Here is a 20,248-nt window from a genome sequence, read left to right as displayed (position 1 = left end):
GCAAAAGGTTGATCCCAAGGCTAGCATCTTTTTTGTGAAGCACAGTCGATGTCATAGGCTAGCTTGTGCTAGCATAACTTCTTCTTTTGTGATGGCTTCATTCATCTTCATTGATTGAAGTAGACAAATTGACTTGAAAAAAACTTTTTTTCACAGTTAAGTCTTTCCCAGGTGTCTTATTAACACGTGTGACATGATTCCCCCCCAGCATAGAGAATTACATACATACAGCACAGTTGAATGAATTAGCAACAAATCAACTTGCCGAAAACACTGCAGAATCAATGGAAAGTGCGCCTTTTGTTACCATGACAACCATACAGTGGAGTTAGGGGGTTTCAATGACTGCATGTAGAAGTGAAGCCCAGACTTGGGGGGTTGGGGGGGATGATAACAAGCGCCTGTAACGATAATAAAAGCATTTTTCTTTTCCAAGGCAGCACTTCATTCACTACACTTTTGGTGGCATAAGTGACAGGCACATCAGTAAACATAAATAAATACTTCTAGAATACCCAAACGGTGTCAAAAATGTGACCCTTATTAAAAATAATACAATCCAAAAAATGTCATTATTTTAATCAGCTGTTGTTAAGATGCTTTCAAGTAACATGTGGCTGTTTGTGTGCCTCCATGCACAGCGAGAGAAGCTGATCCACGAGCTGGAGGAAGAGCGCCGCCTGCGTCTGGAGAGCGAGAAGCGTCTCCGAGAAGTGACGGAGGAATCGGAGCTGGGCCGGGCGCAGATCGTCTCCCTGCAGCAGCAATTCGCCAGGTGAATGAAAAAAATTTACAACATAAAACGTTCACTTGCCCCCTTGTTTGTCATCTTCCATCACGCTGGAGCTATGAGAAGCAGGAGAAAATTGCAAGCCTGGCTTTCCCGCCTCTCAGTGTGGAGCTTCTCGTTTGCAGATAGACATTCGGGAGTCTTTATTCACATGAGCTTGCTTCAAATGAGCTGCTTATCTGCTCATTAGAAAAGCGCTTTGCACTTTGGCCATCCCAGCGTGCAGCCGCAGACTCTTTGGCAGGAGACGGATTGAATATTCCAAGAGACATTTTCATGCATATTTGAAATGTGCCAATGATACAACAGTGCTCTCAATCGCTTGCGTCATTTGTCTGTATGACATTTTACGGCTCACGTGATTTGACTTTGACCCGTTTTCATGAGCAAACTGCTCCACTTTTCCAAGATGGCATGTTTCATCTCCTTCCATCAAGGCTCATACAAGTCCACTTTAAAATCGTCCATGTTTTTGCTTTTGGTGATTTTTGGTGTTTGCAGCTGAAGTGTTTTGGCTCATGATCCAGTTGACCTGCAAGTGAGATCAAGCTTTCTGACATTTTCCCTGGAATACCAGTTTTAGTGTCGAGATGTCAATGTACAATACTCAGCTTGAAGACATCCTGTGCCAGATGTAGCAAAGAAATTCCAGAATAATAACTGAGCATCCTCAATAAGGGAATAAATGATGTGATTGATGTAAGCTGTAATGTGTCCGAAAGGAAAAAATGAATAAACTAAACTAAACTAAACTAAACGCGCCTTGCCGAAAAGTTCAGGTTTGTCTGTCCATAGGCAATTTTCTCTCACAAGCAGATTGTCAGCATCCAGTTTGGCAATTTTTCTCCTTGGTTGTCGCCCATGAAGTGCATTTGGACTCAAACGACGACGGGACGGACGGTGCAATATGATTTCCTTGGAGGTTGTTCTGTGCTGGGCTCGTTTGTTACCATTTGTATTATCTATTTTTTCAATATTCCTCCCGCGGTCATGTCCAAGGAGGTTGCCTGTACTCCCGTGGATGTTTCATTTCTGAATATGTGCAACTGGAGTCGCAGGAGATGGTCCGACAGTCTGCACATTTCATGCGCTTGTCTTGCATTTTCTTTCTAATCTTCTTCCTACCTTCCTCAGGTCCAAAGTTAGGCTTGGTACACACTATGTCACCAAACAGCACAGAGACTTCTTATCATCCTCTAAATAGGCCGACTGACTGCTTATAAATTTAAAGACACCTCTAATGCTAATTAGAAGACACACCTGATTTAAACATAACCGTTTGGTCAAATTATTTATACTCTATTTATATATTACTTATTTTTTATTATATTTTCTAGGGGGTGCCATAATTTTTTTGTCCAGTCTGTTTTTTTTTGTTTTTTTTTTAATTATTCTGTTGAACCACAATTCAAAAGCATTGTCTAATATTCATGGGTTAATTTCCATTACATTTTTATTTTGATGTTGATGGTGAGTTTTATTTATTTATTTATTCATTCATTCATTCATTCATTCATTCATTCATTCATTCATTCTTCATTACGAATACCAGTACCAATATTTTTTGTCCACGTGTCTTTCCAGCCTAACTTTTGGCTTTTATTGTGTTGAAATGTTTCATGCAGACCACTGTCTCCCCTTCTGCCAACCGACGTGCACAAGTCATGTGCTAATCATTTGAGAGTGTGGTGTCACATGCAGCTTCCCCTGTGAGTGAAACTCACACAGATAGTGCATTGTGAGAACGGTTCATCTAATAAGAGAGAAACATACCAAGCATATCCCTGATTGGATCCTGCATGGGTTCCAAATGAATTTGTCAGCATGACTCGGTCACGGTCATGTGGATGGACGGCCCTCGTTGGATGCCAGACTGCTGAGACTATCTGGTCAAAGATTCTATTATCGCCTCCCTCCATAAAAAGGTGCTTATCAAGAGAAGGATGTTCAGTACCCCGCTCAGCTTCATTGTGTGAGCGTTCATTGTCACTATGTTGGATCGCTGTCGTTTCTGGACGCACAACACCTGGAGTGGGGATGAGGAGGAGTTCAGCTCGCGGCCGCATCCGACCGCACGCTAAGAAGCCAAAACAATTCTCTTGTTGTAAATAAAAACCTGCCTATTCACGGAATGAAAATGGTGCAACTCACTCGGGATAAGTGGTATAGAAACTGGATGGATGGATGGATGGTTGGATGAATGGACATGGACGGATGGATAGACGGACAAATGGATGGATGAATGGCTCGATGGATGGGTGGATGGTTGGACGGATGGATTGTCGGACGTATGGATGGATGGATGGATGGACGGTTGGGTGGATGGTTGGACGGATGGATTGTCGGACGTATGGATGGATGTATGGACGGTTGGATGAATGGACGGATGGATAGACGGAGGAATGGATCAATGATGGATGGACGGTTGGATGAATGGACAGATGGACGGATAGATAGACGGAGGAATGTAATGGTGGATGGAAGGATGGATGGATGGACGGGCGGATGGATGGACAGTTGGATGGATGGATGGACGGTTGGATGGATGGATGGATGGGTAGATGGAAGGCCTGAATGAAAGGGCGGATGGAACGGATGGTTGGATGGATGGTTGGATGGATGGATGGATAGACAGTTGGATGGATGGTAGGTAGGTAGGTTTGTTTGAGCCTCCATTTTTGTTAGCTTGCCTATCTCTCCCTTTTGTCAATAGTTTGATCCACAACTGAACTACTTGTGCGTACAAACATGTCCTTTTTTTTTTTTTTTTTTTTTTTTATGGCAGAGATGAAAACATGTCTACATTCCTCAAGTGTCCACTTAGCCCCAGACGAAGGTGCGCACACATATGGCAGAATGCAGGCCCCCTCCCCCCCGACTGGGTTGTAAGCCTGGCGTGGGTCACATGCTCACCCCCTCCTGACTTGGGTCAACCCCCCACCCCCGTCCGGAGCTTGAACGCCACTTGGTGTGGCCCGCCGTCATTAAAGTACAAGGGATTAGTGGCGGTCTGCAGCCCACGGCCCCGCAGCCTGCTCAGCCCACCCCGAACGTCCCTTCAGTCGGTATGCGCTGGCACATTTACGACAGACAAACGATGAATGTGCCTTGAGAAGTGACATCATCAGCTAAGAAGTCCATCTGGACACCGTCAGGCCTTTTGAGACCCGACAAACAGGATGAGCGGCGCGCAGGGTGAAGCGAGGGGGCTGCTCGCTTGGTGCCCGTTCGCGTAAACTTTGCCAAGGATGAAGGAGGGCGGCCATCAGGTAACGGCTCCAACAGTTTGGCTGCCTTGTCTTATGTTTTGAACTATTCTTCATTGTCAGTGTCGTCTTGGTTTGATATTGGTCCACGTGTGCAGAATATTATAAACAGAATTGGGCTCCCGATTTGGTAACTGGTCTACTTCATGGGCGCACCCTCAACTCTGTCTGTCAAACAGAAAAAATGACTGCACTGTTCATTTTGCACTTTCTAGAAGGATGATATGCAAAAGTGTGCACAGTGTGATTGATCCAACCGAAGACAAATTGCATTTTGCATCTTTTCAAACGGTCTGAAAAGCAGGTGCGAAGTGCGAAAAGCGTATCAAATTGCGCCATCTGTGTGTTGTTTGACACGAATGGCTTTTCCAGTCTGGACTTGTTGTTCGGGGACTCATGCTCAGGTTAAGATGTTGCCGCAGAGTAAAAAGCATCAGAGTTGTATGACTTCCTGTTTTTGTCTTGTTAGCTCCGCAGAGCTGAAGCAGCACAGTCAAAGGGCAAGCGGAGTGATGTCGATCTCTCGGTTCGCTGATCAATGCACTCTTTTTTTCCAATCATTCGAGTACTCAGCCTAATTTGCCCGACTGGAGAAGGCCCCCCACTGTGTTGCGCTATGAATTGAGTCCCTGTTCCGAAGCGCACATCTGGGGTCATTACAAAGAGGTTGGCTCAGGTCTTTTGAAGTTACTTCCAAATGACCATGAGGCTTGTTAAATAGCTAATCGGTGTCTACTCCGTTTTGGAACTGGCTCAACATTTCAGGATTTATTGGGCCTACTTTTCTCCTTCCACACGTCAACAGACATTTAATTTCATTTGTAGTCATTTAAGCCTGTTGCTAAATGATTAGCTTTGGCGCTAACCATGTTTTTAAACATCTCTCTCAAATCTGCGTGTTAAGTTGGACCTATTGCTTCCTTGTGTCAGCTGATGGTAAACAAACCAACACACAGATCCCCCCCGCTGACTTCCGGCGCTGTTGAGATGTTTCTAAGCATGCTGGAAGAGGTCAGATGACAATCCGTTGATGATGTAGGGCATATCCTCACATCAAAATGTTTCGCCTGTTTTCCTCGTAGATCGCCGCCTGCTGCCAAACCGTTTGTTGTCATTCAATGTGACCTCATGATTGCAGTATAGATTTGCTTGTCTGGCAGCCGCTTCGGTTGAAATAAACACAACCGCTGCGTCACTTTTGACTGTTAAATCATTAATTGACTTACTCTGTATGTGCAAAATGAAGTCTACAAATCAATCGAATGATCAATTAGAGCTCTTAGTTCTCCTGGGAGCTTGTTTCTTCATTTCAACAAAACGTATTGGACAAATCGGTTGTCACCAATTTGTGGGGCCGTCATTACTGGCCAACTGCACAAAGTCAAGTCCATAAATGATGCTTGGATGATTTTGTTCTGGAGAAAACCTATGAGACTTTAAATTGATCAAACAATGAGCTCAAATTCTGAGGCAACGTCATTGACCCCTGACCTCACAAATGAACGTACCTCAGGATCCATTCATAAAATCCCACAGACGCACTCCAGAATCTTGTTGAAATTCTTCCCAGACATGGAAGCTGGTACACGCCATATTTTCTTGCTTTTTCACTTCTCGAGGGTGTCATGAGCACATGTCCAACTACTAGACAAACACGTTGTGAGCAATGTTGTGTCTGCACTTGCTGTTATTTGCTCTTTGTGTCGATTGACTGCATGCTTGCATGCACATGCGAGCGGCGCCAGGGTCCATCCTGTTGTCATGACTCAGGTTTTCACACTGGGAGGCCTTCCTTCCTTCCTTCCTTCCTCAGTGTCTCACACATGCCTGCAATCCATTTGGTTCACGTCTTGCGGCCATGCTTTTGTCAACCACCAACGTCTTCCTCAGCGTTGTCTGATTCCTTTGGCCAGAGGTGAACATGTTTCAATTCTTGCAAGATGCCAGGAAAGGTTCTTCATGTGGTTCCCGCTCTGTCTCCTGACGCTTACCATGCATCATACGCTTCATTCAAAGTCATCATCATTTGTTGAAAAGAACTCAAATGTTGAGACCCGCTGCTTTTGTAATATCCATGCATGCTTTTTGAAAGTGGATAAAAAGCGGCCCAACATTGAGGTCGTATCTAAGAAAAGGGTCGGTCCGCTTGCATGTTTTGTGAGAGGATCAGAGTAGCTTAGCGTCAGGCTAATCGTCTGTTTGCTTCACATGAGGAGCGCAAAGAAGAATGGAATATTCTTGAGCCAAAGCGCGCAATACGTGCACGTAAGGCGATTGTTGCGCGCAAAGCCACCCCGATGGCCTCAATTCTAACGCACAACCAGGTGATTGTTCTTCCTATCGCTTCAGCAGCTTTGGCCTTTTTGCAATTGTTCTTTTTGTCCAATCTGATTAGCGGCTGCGCTCAACTTGAGTGTCTGACAGCGGCGATAAAGTGAGAGTGTGACCTTGTTGAGTTGGACAAAAAAGGAAAGCTCTGATCTCGTCTCTCTTCTCAAACAATCTTGGGCCCCCGTTTTTCAGTGACAAATCGTATTCCTAAATATTGGTCTTGTTCTTCCAAATGTATATCCACACGTTTCCCCCAAAAATCTGCTGGCAGCCCAAATGCCTAATCATGACACTCCCGCTCTATCTGAACGTTGCAAAAGGGAGAGCCATTGCCAGTACTTATACCTGGAAATATCCAGATTGATATTGTGACTGACTCAAGGGAGTTTCTCCACAATATCAATGTGGGACCGCTCCACGGTGATTTGCTGGGGAAAGACAGGACATTCTGTACAATGCTTCCAGCTGATTGGACCATGCGGCATTCTGCTCGTTTGTTTTGACCAATCACGGCCACGGATGAAAATATCGTCTTCGTTGTCGTCGAAGGTTGGGCACGAAAACCTTACCAGCTAGAAATGCACGAAGCGCCTCTCGCTGTTCAACAATTCAACAAGGAAACTTTGAGTAATTCTGCAAGAACAGAATTCATTGCAACGTCCATTCGTCCATGTTGGGTTTGTTTGTTCGGCCGGTGTCGGTACCAAATGTGATCGGGCTGCCAGATGGTCTCTGGGTCGCCTAACAATCACGTAACGCTACAGGATTGGCTGGAAATGATCCAGTTGACGTCAAACATTGGAAAGAAAATATTAAAGATGTCATTTAAATAACAAAAATGTAGGGACTGAAATTGTAAAAACGTAAATAAACCTAAGACTATAAAAGCAAGATATATCGAATAAATATAAAATAGACTGACTAAGTGATGAATACACAAATGAATTGCCTGAGATATGACAAATAGTCAGTTTAGATTAACTCATTTACTGCCAGTCCAATAACAATGGAACTTTGACGTCTTTAGCCGTCAATGGCAGTGAATGAGTTAATGTGTTCCTATTATCATTAAGACTGTTTTTGTGATGTATTGTGATTTGTGAACAGCGAAAAAAGAAACCAAACCAGTGAACACATCTGAATGGTGCATTTCATTAGCGCTGCTGTACTGACATCAACGGCAAGCACGAAGGCGTTTCAATCAGTTTCATTATTTCATCAATCTTAAAGTATCCTGCTTTTATATTCTTAGGTTTATTTAGCTTTTTACAATTTTAGTCCAATACATTTTGTTATTTAAGTGACATCTTTAATACTTTCTTTCCAGTGTTTTGGCGTCAACCGTCAAGTTTTTTGTCATATTACTTTATTGAACAGTTGTAATCGGACAATTTCCAGCCAATCCTGTAGCGTGACATCATCGGTAGGCGACCCCGATACAATCTGGCAGCTCGATCACATCTGGTACCGACACCGGCACTGGCTTCCTGGTTTGGTCACACAGCTGCATATCACGCCCCAAACATCATGTCGCTCTGTGACTGGTCCGAACCACTCGGTGGAAACCAACGGTACCAGATGTATTCTTGTGAACTCACAAAAAAAAAAATCATCTTGCAGAGCGAGGTCACCAGTACAGGTCAGTGTTTACATCAAAAGTGAAGCATTTGGTGAAACGTAAAAGACAGACACGCTATGAGGTCATGTTGAGAGACAATCCTGGCACGTCAGTGTGCACACAAAGTGTTGACTTTAGTGACACCAAAGCCTCTTATTTGCCATAACGCACACATGGACGGACGGACAGACGGGCGCATTGATGAGAGGGCATAAGCCACATCCCAGCAGGCTTCTCCTCGTTCCCTATATGTTCCAAGACTAACCAGTCGCTTTGCATCCCAGCAGGAGAGGACTTATTAAACATGGCCCATATGGGAAAGTCTCGTGGACGGGTGGGCGGGGCCACTGTGGGATAATGACACAGCGCGGATTGAACTAGTCGAGGATCGCTTTCAGGCTTTCTGGCTCACAAACATGGACTGACCTCGCCACATGTGGCTTTAGCATTCAGGTTGACTTGATGCCTGTTTCAGCCTCAAAATGGAGCCACCTTGTGGAGTGCGGCATGGTCACCACATGTGGAGCTCGGCCAGCCGCGTCTGTGCCGCGTTTGGGACCACACGCCAGTGAGTTGACATCGTTTTCTCCCACGTATGTGTGGGACGTGCTTATGCTTTGATTCCATGCCATTAAAAAGTAAATATCTTCCCAAAATAAATAATACATGGCAGTGTATGAAGGGATGCACAGTAGGATTCACAAAATATTATTTACAAACACATACAGTAATAGTTTACAGAATAAAAATAAAAAATTAAAAAAAAATCTCAGGTTTTAGTTAAAAATAATTTTCCAAGGTGTTTGCACCTCTCATTCTGTACAAGCTTCAAGGCAGGGTAATTATATACAAAAACAATAAATAAATACAAATCTATTTTAAAAAAAATGGGTAAAGGACATCATTGTTTTATTTAATAGTGTATTTTGCTCAGTCGTATACACACAGTTGTTTGTACTTTTAAGTATTTTTTTTTTATCTTGCAGTCCAATTGTGACAGTTTGTCCATTTTTTTTTTTAAATAAAAAAGTGGACATATAGAAAAATATTTGTGCGTAAATGTTCCCGACCCTATTTGCCAAAAAGTACATTTCTGCATAAACTTGAAAAGTGTGTGATTACAAGGATAAATGTTGTTGTTGTTTTAATCGGAAGTAAAGTTATTGCACAATTACAAAAATCACATCCATCACCAGTTTTTATCTTACTATGAATTTGAGCATTTTTTAATAGGTTAGTGTCTATAAAAGAAACTATAATGTTCATGATTACATTCTTACATTAGCTATTTTTTTAAGTTTTGTTTAAAGTTTGACTAACTTTATACAATATTTGCTTGTTCTGCACGCAACCAAAATGATTCCACCTCAACACAAAATATGTGTTGTGAATTTCCTTTAAGTGTACAAACATGGCGGCATATGATACTACAAACTACCCCATAAATGTGGACTCTTGCAAATGAGAATTGCCAATGTACAAATCCAGAAAGATTCTTTCATCTAATTGTGCTTTTGATCTTTTTGGAGATGAACTGTATGTAGGCAGAAATGGGCATTGCGCCGTTGTGGGAGTCAAAACAGCGGACTTCATTTCTGGCCAATCAGAGGGACTCCTCGCGACGCATAACTGACTCGCTCACTGGAGTCCATACAGGAGATCGTTCAGCATGCATCAAGTACTTTTATAAGGAACTGCAACAAGATCTCTAATTGCAGAAGATGTAAGCGTAAACTGTACAGTATATCAAAGATAATACCAAAAGAAAAATCAAATTGATTTGTACAATGATTGCTAGCTTTTTATGCACGCTAATGTCATTTATGAATAAAATACGATGACATCTACCACACACATCAGTGGTGCGCAGAATCTATCTGCCTGCACGTGGATCAAATCCACCAAAATCACATTGCATCGCCTGCACCACAAATTAGACTTGCTTTCACTAGGTCTAAAGACTTGTCTACTTTCTGCCACCAAATTGTCAGGTGTGCCTGGGACGTGTCATAGAAAATGCCCGGCGAGGGGCAGTGCGCTCTGCCAAATTTTCAAGCAACTTACTTGCCCCTTGTGTGCGCCAACGCGCACTTACAGTGTGTGTTTGTGAGATGGGGGGGAGTTGGAGAGGAGAGGGAGAGAGAGCGAGGGAGATAGATGGGAGAGATGGGGGGAGAGAGAAAGAGAAAGAGAGGGGAGGCTGAGAGAGAGAGAGAGAGAGAGAGAGAGAGAGAGAGAGAGAGAGAGGGGGGGAGGGAGGGAGGGAGGTTCGAGAGAGGGGTCTGAGAGAGGGAGAGAGAGACATGTGAGAGAGAGAGAGAGAGAGAGAGAGAGGGAGGGGATAAAGAGAAAGAGAGGGGGAGAGAGAAAGAGAGGGAGAGAGAGAGAGAGAGAGAGAGGGTCTGAGAGAGGGAGAGAGAGAGAGACATGTGAGAGAGAGTGAGAGAGAGAGAGAGAGAGAGCGAGAGGGGGGGGGGAGGGAGGGAGGTTCGAGAGAGGGTCTGAGAGAGGGAGAGAGAGACGTGAGAGAGAGAGAGAGAGAGAGAGAGAGAGAGAGAGAGAGAGAGGGAGGGGATAAAGAGAAAGAGAGGGGGAGAGAGAAAGAGAGGGAGAGAGAGAGAGAGATATGAGAGAGAGAGAGAGAGAGGGTCTGAGAGAGGGAGAGAGAGAGAGAGACATGTGAGAGAGAGTGAGAGAGAGAGAGAGAGAGGGAGGGGATAAAGAGAAAGAGAGGGGGAGAGAGAGGGAGAGAGAGATATGAGAGAGAGAGAGAGAGAGAGAGAGAGAGAGAGATGAAAATTGACAGGGCTCAGGCTGTAAATTGATTGCCCCTAATTGCATTCCCTCGACTTGTTGGCATTTTTGAAATTCAGCACGTTGCCTGTGATGGGTCAAGCGAGTCATAACTTGCTTTTGCTTGTGCTTTTTCCGTCTTCGCACTCTTCAAGTGTTTCCTTGTCATGCTGCAGATATTTTTTTTTTTCTGGTCATCAGAATCAGCGATCTGGTTAGACGAATTGAGAAGACGCAGCAACCAACGCTGACAAATCTCTTGTTGCAATATCTGGAATTTTTTTTTTTTATTTCAAATTCTTATCAGTTTTTGCCTACTTCCTCCTACTACATATTTTTATTTTTTATTTTTATTTTTTATTTTTGTCATCTCCCCTAGTGACGTTAGCGTCATGGTCCTGCCTATAGGGAACGTGCATGGAGCTAGCATCCGTGTTGCCGGCAATGCTCTCATCTGCCCAAGCTCATTTTTTATTTTTTTAACAATGCATCACATGGTTCATGGCGACAATTTAGCATCTTACTGACTAATTGATAGCCATGTCCATATGCACGTTGATCAATTTGAATTTGAAATGATGCCATCTGTTGCAGATTACAAACAGTGTCTGAATCACAAGCGAGGGATTTCCCATTTCCAAAAGTGAATTTGTTTCCCCCCAAAAGTGTGCTTTGGATTTATCACGCGGTCACGCCAAGCGTCTCCGCGTCTCCGGCGACAATGCCCAGCAAGCCACCAATGTCACATTATCATCATCGTCATTGTCATCCTCACTTAGGCCGGTCGAAAGTGCTCACCGGAGTAGTCAGTGTGTGTGTCTGGCCGACAATTCACACGTTCACTCAGCGCCCGATTACGAGCGGCTTTGCGGCACAGCCTGGACAGATGGCGAGCAAAACCTCATCACAAGTAGCAGGGCGGATCAGCTGACTAGCAACAGTTTGGATGGAACAAAACGCGCATCCTTTTGTGTCCAAATTCTTCTTCTTGGCAACCGTCTCAGGTGTGCTTTGTCAAATGATCCTTTGTAACTTTTTGAAATGAAACCGACGTACAACGGTTCAATGCTGCATCCACCAGTCGCAAGGAACAATGAACATATTTCCACATTTGCTATTCATACAACACAATAATAGTATTATTTGTTTGTTTATTGAACGTATAAACATATTAACACAGACAAGTAGCAGAAAAGAAAATTTAAAATAAGGAAGAAACATCCAATCATTAATGACAATTTACGTGTTGAAAGGGAGTAGGAAGAAATTGAAAACTTATCTCGTCCTGCCCTTTATTCTTTGTATCTTTTGACTTATTTCATTGGTAATACAAAATTTATAGTCATACACGATAATACGTCCTCATACTCACATATACAATTTTCATTACACTCATACTCGTACATCGAAAAAAGAAATTACATTTCTACGATTTTCCTAGCTCATGTCTGATTTAAATAATGCTCTTGAACTTTGCTTTTACACATTTTTTGAAACTCAGCAAGTGACTCGCATCTTTTCAGCTCAGTACCAAAATTATTCCACAAATGAACACCTCTTACAGAAACACACCTTTGCTTAATTTTTGTTCTTATTTTGATTTTTTGGATTTTTTTTTTTTATGTAACCCTTACGTCATAGGACTGTATCTAATTTCAAACAGCTTCTGAGTACTGTGGCAGAGTAGATTGTTGTGTACTTTATACATGATTTTTGCTATTTCAAATTCAATTCAGTCATAAAATTTCATTTTTAATAAATAGTGAATGTGTTGGTTCTCTACATTTTGATCGATTAATAATTCTGATGGCTCGTTTTTGCTATTTGAAAAGATTTCCACACAATAAGTCAGATATGGTAATAATAACGAACAGAATAATGTGTACAATGATTCCTTATTCAGGACATCCGTATTGTTTCACTAAAGTTGAGACAACATTTCAATGTAGTCTATGTACTATTTTTAATAATATTTTTTTAAGAAATAACGTAAAACGTGCCTTTGCGCAATCAAGTTTTAGAAACGCTGACTTAGGACCACTTATATGCTTTACAGAAGCTGAATGCATGAAGGGTCAAAGTTGAGGCTGAGGCTGAAGGGAGATGCGATGCAAATTGCGACTCTTGTTGGATGCCTGCTCTGCATGCAGCCCGCACGTTTGCCGGCTGATTGTTTTGAGGAGAGCCAGCCCTCAAGGTCAAAGTCACTCGGTCGCTCGCTCGCTGCTGCGATTGCACTTTCATTCACGCGTGCAAACTGCTCGTTTGCAAGCACAAAACACGCCGGTCTGTCTTAATCCAAGGCACTAACGATGGGATGGGATTGCTCAAGTTCACACCCTGATGTCGTCAAATGGTGTGTGTTCTGTGTGCAGGATGGAAGAGACGGTGCGCTCGCTGCTGCACAATCGCGGGCTCGTGGAGCAGACGACGGCGGATTCGGCAGCGGACATCATGAAGGCCTACAAAGTAAATGATGTATTCATACGCTTGAGTTGATTATCATCATGCGTCAGAAATCTTTGTCACAAGTAAAAGGATGTATCATCTCAATCAGGGGTGTCCAAACTTTTTCATTTGAGGGCCACATACAGAAAATCAGAAGGACACAAGGGCCACATAATGGTATGAAGAGAAATTGTGTTTAGTCCTAAAAATTGTACAAATAATTTATTTGTGCTTTTGCATATTTAGAAAAACACTACAGTATATAAACCAATTTATTTGTAATATGGCAGTTGGGCTATTATAGTTTTGGAATTTTTCATTTTAGGTAGTTTGTATTAGTTTTGTATTAGTGGTTCTGTTTTTATTAGTTTCGTTCTTTAAAAAATGTTTAGTTTTAGTTTAGTTTTAGTTTCAGTATTAGTATTAGGTTTTTGTTTTTTGTGTTTTTAATGTGTATTACTTGTGCGCAATATTTAAAAAAACACCATGGGAGCAACATCATCTGAAGGTGCTTTTATATTGGCTGCTGCTAGATGACGTCACTTCTGTGTGACATCCTTTCAAACGTCATTATTCCGGTTTATATCAAAATAAACCTACTAAAAATCACATTTAAAATTATCCCCAAAGGCTCATGCATTAAATTAATTACCAATGACTAAAATGAAGGACATGTTTGCATTAATTATAGTTAGTTTTAGTTAGTTTTGTAAACATAAAATGTAGTTTCAGTTAGTTTTCGTTTTTTTAAAAAGTGTTTTCATTTTTATTTTATTTCGGTAACAATATTGTTTTTTGAATTTTAGTTTTTTCATTAGTTTTAGTTAACTAAAATAGCCTTTAATGGCACCAATTTTTCGATACCCTCCCTTCTGACTTTGACCATCTCCAAACATTTTTGTTTTGTTTATTTTATTTGAACTGAGTCAAATGCCATTTTTAGCATATGCCGCGTGCCACTGAAAAATGGCCGACGGGCCGCAAATGGCCCCTGGCCCGTAGTTTGGACATCCATGATCTAAATTGATGGGAAAATCTGATGAGAATGGGCGCCTTACTTGTATTTTGCAGTTTAGCAAGGGAAAAGAAAAGGACAGCAATTATGGCTGACCTTGTTATGTAGCAGAAATAACTGCAGGGATGGAACAGGGAAATGGAAGGAATAAGTGAACATTCACCTTTCACCTCACACCTCCCTTATTTGGGAGCCATTATTTGGTCTGACAAAACCAGAATCTTGCAGACTATTTCTTTTTTTAAAGAATACTTTTGCATCCAGACATACAACATATTTATCGCAGCAACTCGTTGAATGATTCCAAGATTGAAATGCTCACACATGATGAAGGGATTATAAGAAAAGGTCATCCGATCATCCCGATGACTTGACTGTTGTGCCATTGACTGATGAGGACAAATAAAAAGAGGGCATGTGGCTAAATGTCATTGCTAATATGCTCCAGTGAGGATTAACAGCCACGTTGACTGATAGTTTGGTAGTTGGCCTTCGGTGCAAATGCTGTATTGTAACATACAAAAGAGATGGAGATGATTTTGTTGACATTGAGGCACAAGTATGACCGATAAAATGAGGATGAGAAGTGGAATCGGAGAGGATTTCATGTCTTGACTTAGTGAGGTTGTCCTAAGGTTTCATTTGCTCTTGCGATCGGCCGCCTGTGGACACGAGCAAACACGACGGGCGATTCCCACTTGCTGAATAACGGAGCGCCAGCCTGTCCCACGCAGCCGCTTTCTGTGCATTCAGCAGACAAACTCAATAACTTGAAAGGGCAACGCAAGGGACGATGCTCCCGCCCATCTCTCTGCGGACGCTATTATGGGGTCTTTTAACGACGCCTGATGGGCGGCCTCTGCAAACGAGCAAAAGGCACTGTAATAAAACACATTTTCACATCTGATTGCAAACTTGAAATATTTAGAAGAAGCTAAATAAAGTTGAAGGCAATTGTGCTCATTAGGGATGTTTGATGCCATGTTTTTCAGACCATTAACCCGATTCTGTTACCTAGTACCAGATAATTAATCTGGCAATAGCCAGATTGATATTGCACTTCACTCAAATGAGTTCTCCGCAATATCCATCTGGTACCTCTTCATGGTAATTTTTTTGGGGAAAGGCGGGACATTCTGTACAATAATTCAAGTTGATTGGACGATGCGACATTCTACACGTTTGTTTTAAACCATCACGGCCACGGATGAAAATTTTGTTTTCGTTCTTGTCGAAGGGGGGAAAAGCACGAACATCTTACTAGCTAGAAATGCACGAAACATCCCTCGCTGTTCAACATTCAACAAGGAAACGGTGAGTCATTCTGCGAGAACAGAATTAATTACAGCGTCCATTCGTCCTGTGTTAGATTTGTTTGTTAGCTGCGGCGTCGGCGCTGGCTTCTGGGTTCGTCACAGTTGCATATCCCATATGTCGCTCTGTGATTGGTCCGAATCACCAGCGGTTCGGATCGGTGGAAATCAGCGTGCTCGGTACAAGATGTAGTCTTCGGAGTTTGTGAACTCACAAATACCACAAGAATTCATTTTGCCAGAGCAAGGTTACCAAATAATGCCACTAGTACTTTTGATGCAAAAACTTTTCCTACAAAAACAATTACTAGTAATTTTAAAGAATGACCTATACAATCCCAATATAGCATTTTTGCTTAAAATTGCATCAAATGAATGGAAATTTTCTATTCTTCTAATTAAAAAGGCAGCTACGGGTATCAGCTGGGTGAAATCATCATCTCCGCATCTTCTCCAGAATGCAATTCAAATTTGATGAATTGGAATCAATATTTCATGTCCCACCAGACTGTAACACAAATGATCCAATTGCAAGAATCTGCAGCGACTATAAAAATTAACAAACAGACATGAGAGTGTCCCGTCTTGTGAGTTCTGTCTTAAACGCTACGGGCCAACGAATCCTGGGAAAACTGCTCGCTCGCACCAATTTGGAATGAAGAATCCTTGTGTGTGACTCTTTTGGACCCGGCCCATGTGATTTTCTTTGTGCGATTCCGCGCCAGCCAGAAAATGCTTAATTAGAGGCTCATAATTAGCAGTAGTTCAATTATGGGATGCTGGGAAGACCTCCATCTCGTCCAAAGATAACTGGCAGAGAACGGCAGAAGGGCCAAACGGGAGCACCATGAAGGTCGCTGCTACAATTTGGAAAACAAGCCAAACATGATTAGGGATTATGGGATGTTTAGTCGAAGCCGCCTCCCCGTCGGCCCATCTGCCCATTTGATCCGCTCGCCTCGTTCTCTCGCCTTTCATCTTGCATTTCACTTCCTTCTGTCATTTCTGCCTTGTCTCCACTTCCTTTTCCGAAAGCTCGATCGTCATCCTTCTTGTTTTTTTGTTCTCAGCCCATCTGCTGTGGCTTCTTCTTGCCAACTCCCCGTCTCCACTCTACCTCCCCTAACCTGCACCTCTTTTGTTTGTGCCTCAGGAGAACTTGTCAGAGGAAGTGCAAAAGCAGCATGATTGCCCAGAAGAGAACGACCCCCTGCCGGCGACTCACATGGAGCCCGAGTCGCACGCCGACGCCGGCCAAACAGACGATAACGATGACAGAACCAAGCTCCTGTTAGAACGCCTAAAGAGCCTCGAGGTAACTTCACCAACCGACACTTTCTTTCTTCCATGCTTGATTGTCAACAAACCAAAGAGCGACATCTTAGAGTTTCACGCACAGCGCCAGATATAATGATTCAGCGGAAGATCATTTCCTCTTGCTCCCCAAGTCATCCTTGAAAATGTGATGGCGAACATGACCTCAGCATTCCATTTGAAATGCTTTGATCAAGCAAGCTAGGTGCCATTTAATCCGGCTGCACGGCAACATGTGATGGATGCGCCACTCGCTGGAGCGGCAGATGCGATACATCACTCGCCTTGCCGCTGATTGTTGTTGGAGCTGCTGCTCTTCTCTCAACACTTTCAAATACAAAACGAAAAATAGACAAACTACACTTCACTCAGATGATTTAAAGTGTGACAACAGTTGGATCTCGTCCAGATGAGATTCCAAATTCATTTTGAATTGACCTGACCGTAAAGCACGCCCGCATGACCTAGTAAACCAATCAAGACATCATGTCAAACAAAAGCAATCCAGCTCCCGGTAGTGCATTGCGTTGTTGTCCAAAGCCAAGAAAAAATCAAGAAAAATGGTTAAACGCTCTAGTCATGGCTTGTGTAAGAGTGATAGCCATTAACTGTCCGCTTTATTCCCTTCCCTAAACCCTCAAACAACTACGAAAAATGTCTGCGCTGGATAAAACTGCACATATGACCAGTCGAATCCCTCCAAAATGAGCAGAAAATACTACGTCTGCGCTAAGGAAATGTTCTCCCTTGTTGTTTTTAGCCAAAGGCTAACAATAGCTCCGGGTAGCTAACTGTCCATGTTACTTGACTTCCTATTTACTATAAATGCCAACAAAACATGGAAACTATGAGGTCATCATATAAATTGAAAGCCCCCTTTGCTTGCGTGGAAGAGAAATATTGGTGTCCTAAAAATACCTAAGCGAGAAATCCAAAGGAAGATCTGACAACTTTGCCATTACAGCGCATGCTGTTTCGCTCATCGTGCCCGAACAATGTCGGAGGGGCGTGCCACCACTGAAACACAATATTAAAAACTGGTGTCTTCTTCACACTGAGTACTTTAGTGTATTTTTTTTTAAAAAAACAAATACAAATGTCTTCTTAACAGAGACAACTTTCTGTCAACAAATTTGCGTCTTTTTTTAACACCATTGTCTGTCACATAGTCAATTGTTTCATTTTATAAACTGTGACCATTTTTGTGTATGTAACATTGCAAAGGTAAATAAATAAATAAATTACTTAAATATTAAATCCAATTAAATCAATATTAATATTCCTCAGAAATTGTGTGTTTCAAAAAGTTGAAATTTGAAGATATACGTTTCATCGAAATGTTTGCCAAACTGAGTCTTCCACAAGTCAGAGCGCTGATGAGTCTTCTTCACCTGAAGACTTGCGTCCATTTCCCCGCCACTCTTATGAGGCACTCCCCCTAGTGGCCCGCCAAGTAATTGCTCAATAAGTCATGAACAATGGAGCCATTATAGTGGCTGTGTATTAACTACAAATATTGCCATACTTGCGTAGGCGTATCGATAATCAATTGGTAGACAAAACATCACAATTTATCGTGATAGATATATCGTCACACTCCTAATCACCATCCTGAGCAATGAATTATTGAAGTGAAATAATTTATTTGGAGTAAGCGATACGCTTGAAAGAATGATGGCGGCAGTTAGCGAGCCTGCAGTTATCTCCAAGTAGCAGCTTGCCTCAAAGACTGACTCGAAGAAGGAAGCGGGTGTTGAAGCGTTCCTTGTTCCTCATTACATTTGCATCCATCTTTGGGGATTTCATTTACCTTCTTTCCCCAGAATGTTGGGCGCTCTAATTACGTCTCTGGTGTTTGTCGGAGGAATGGCGAGTTCCTCGGAAAGGGCAGAGGGTGAGCGGCGCCAGGCTGCCTGACAGCTCCTAATATGCTGCCGGCCTCTGACAAATGGGAAACCCCCAGAGATCAATCGTGCTGCCTGTGAAGGAGATATTCGTATTAGATCCCCAGACCAAAAGTTCAGCATCATGACTCGCATCCCCTTGACCTTTTCCTCGCTGCTCGCTAGCTTGGAGACTTTTATTGGCCGCTCGCTTGACCTTTCTAAAGCCAAGCGTGATTGTTGAATGCGCCTCCTTCACGTTCGTTTTTGTTGCATCATCTCCACGATGACAGTGACTGACGTGAACGGGACGTGCGCTCGCTCTTTCCAGGAGAGGAACTCCGTCTTGGCGTTGGAGAACGAAAGCCAGAGGGAGCAGTATGACCGCTGTCTGGATGAGGTGAGTGGCAATTTCACTAAAATCTATCAATCAGATTTTGAAGAAGTGTTGCATCACACAGCTTTCTATTAAAGGTGATTAGGCACATTTTGTGTTGAGATTTTTGGGTGGCCCACGGAACCGCACACCCCTTGTCAAGTTTACCTGTTTGACATCTATTAAACACGACACAAAAAGGAGAGAAGACACTCAATTCAAAGCTCGCGAGGTGAGAGGAGAGGAACTGATGCACTTCACTACTGCACTCGTTGAAAAAAGTCGCCTCCTCACTCCCTCTTTTATTTGGTTTTCACACCCCTAGTTCCAACCCTAATAATGCAAATGTAAAACCTAGTTGGAACACAGTGTACTTGTTTGTCTATGTGTTGTGCATGTGAGTGTCAGATTGCTGCGTACGTGTGGTCAAGTTTGCAATCATTTCTTAACAAAAACAGTGGACTGGCTCTAACCATTGTGCTGCGTTCGATGTTCTGGTTCTTGAGCTTCTTGAGTCATCTTCTGTTAAGATCACATAAAGCTAGCCTATGGGAATGTGAGTGTGGGGAAGAGCAAAGCATTCTTCATTGCAAGCAGAAGCAATTCTTCATTGCAGCAAATGTATGATAACATATTTACAATTATTCCCACACCCCTGCACTCAGCAGAAGCTGAATTCCATCCCCACGTTCACAAGCAAATGAAGATCCCACTTAACATTGAAAAAAGCAATTCATTGAGGATTGTGATGTTATGTTGACCGGCAAAAAGTGGCACAAGCTATTTCTGCTTCTGAAACACAATTATCTTTACTCACGTTCTAAATATTTTTATTTTTGCATCTTTGTAACCTTGCCAGCAAGCTGAATTCTGGCGCTATTTGTGAGTTGGCAAACTCCGGAGAATCCATCTTGTAGTGCTCCCGATGATTCGTTTGCGGCCGACCTTTTTTAGTTCGGACCAATCAGGAGTTGTTTAGGGTGGGACCAAACCAATAAGCGCCGGTGGTGAGGGGGAAGCAAACAAACGTAACAGACGAATGGACGCTGCAATGAATTCTGTTCTCGCAGAATGACGTTTCCTTGTTGAATGTTGAACAGC

At 42.7% G+C, this 20,248-nt stretch overlaps 1 protein-coding gene across 4 annotated transcripts in view; it reads left to right on the top strand.

Annotated features, from left to right (window-relative positions):
• The window catches only part of LOC144014298 (nck-associated protein 5-like), a 96,849-nt gene that overhangs the window by 54,315 nt on the left and 22,286 nt on the right, over positions 1-20,248 (top strand). For all 4 annotated transcript variants that reach the window (XM_077514028.1, XM_077514026.1, XM_077514029.1 and 1 more), the window contains 4 exons: positions 642-775; positions 13,174-13,267; positions 16,728-16,889; positions 19,103-19,171. In XM_077514028.1, the coding sequence (XP_077370154.1) occupies positions 642-775; positions 13,174-13,267; positions 16,728-16,889; positions 19,103-19,171 (459 nt within the window). The remainder of the gene's footprint in view (positions 1-641; positions 776-13,173; positions 13,268-16,727; positions 16,890-19,102; positions 19,172-20,248) is intronic.

Source organism: Festucalex cinctus, chromosome 2 (assembly GCF_051991245.1).
Source record: "Festucalex cinctus isolate MCC-2025b chromosome 2, RoL_Fcin_1.0, whole genome shotgun sequence".
Lineage (NCBI taxonomy): Eukaryota > Metazoa > Chordata > Actinopteri > Syngnathiformes > Syngnathidae > Festucalex > Festucalex cinctus.
The sequence above is the reverse complement of the archived record's forward strand: the minus strand, read 5'-3'. Positions and strand labels throughout refer to the sequence as shown.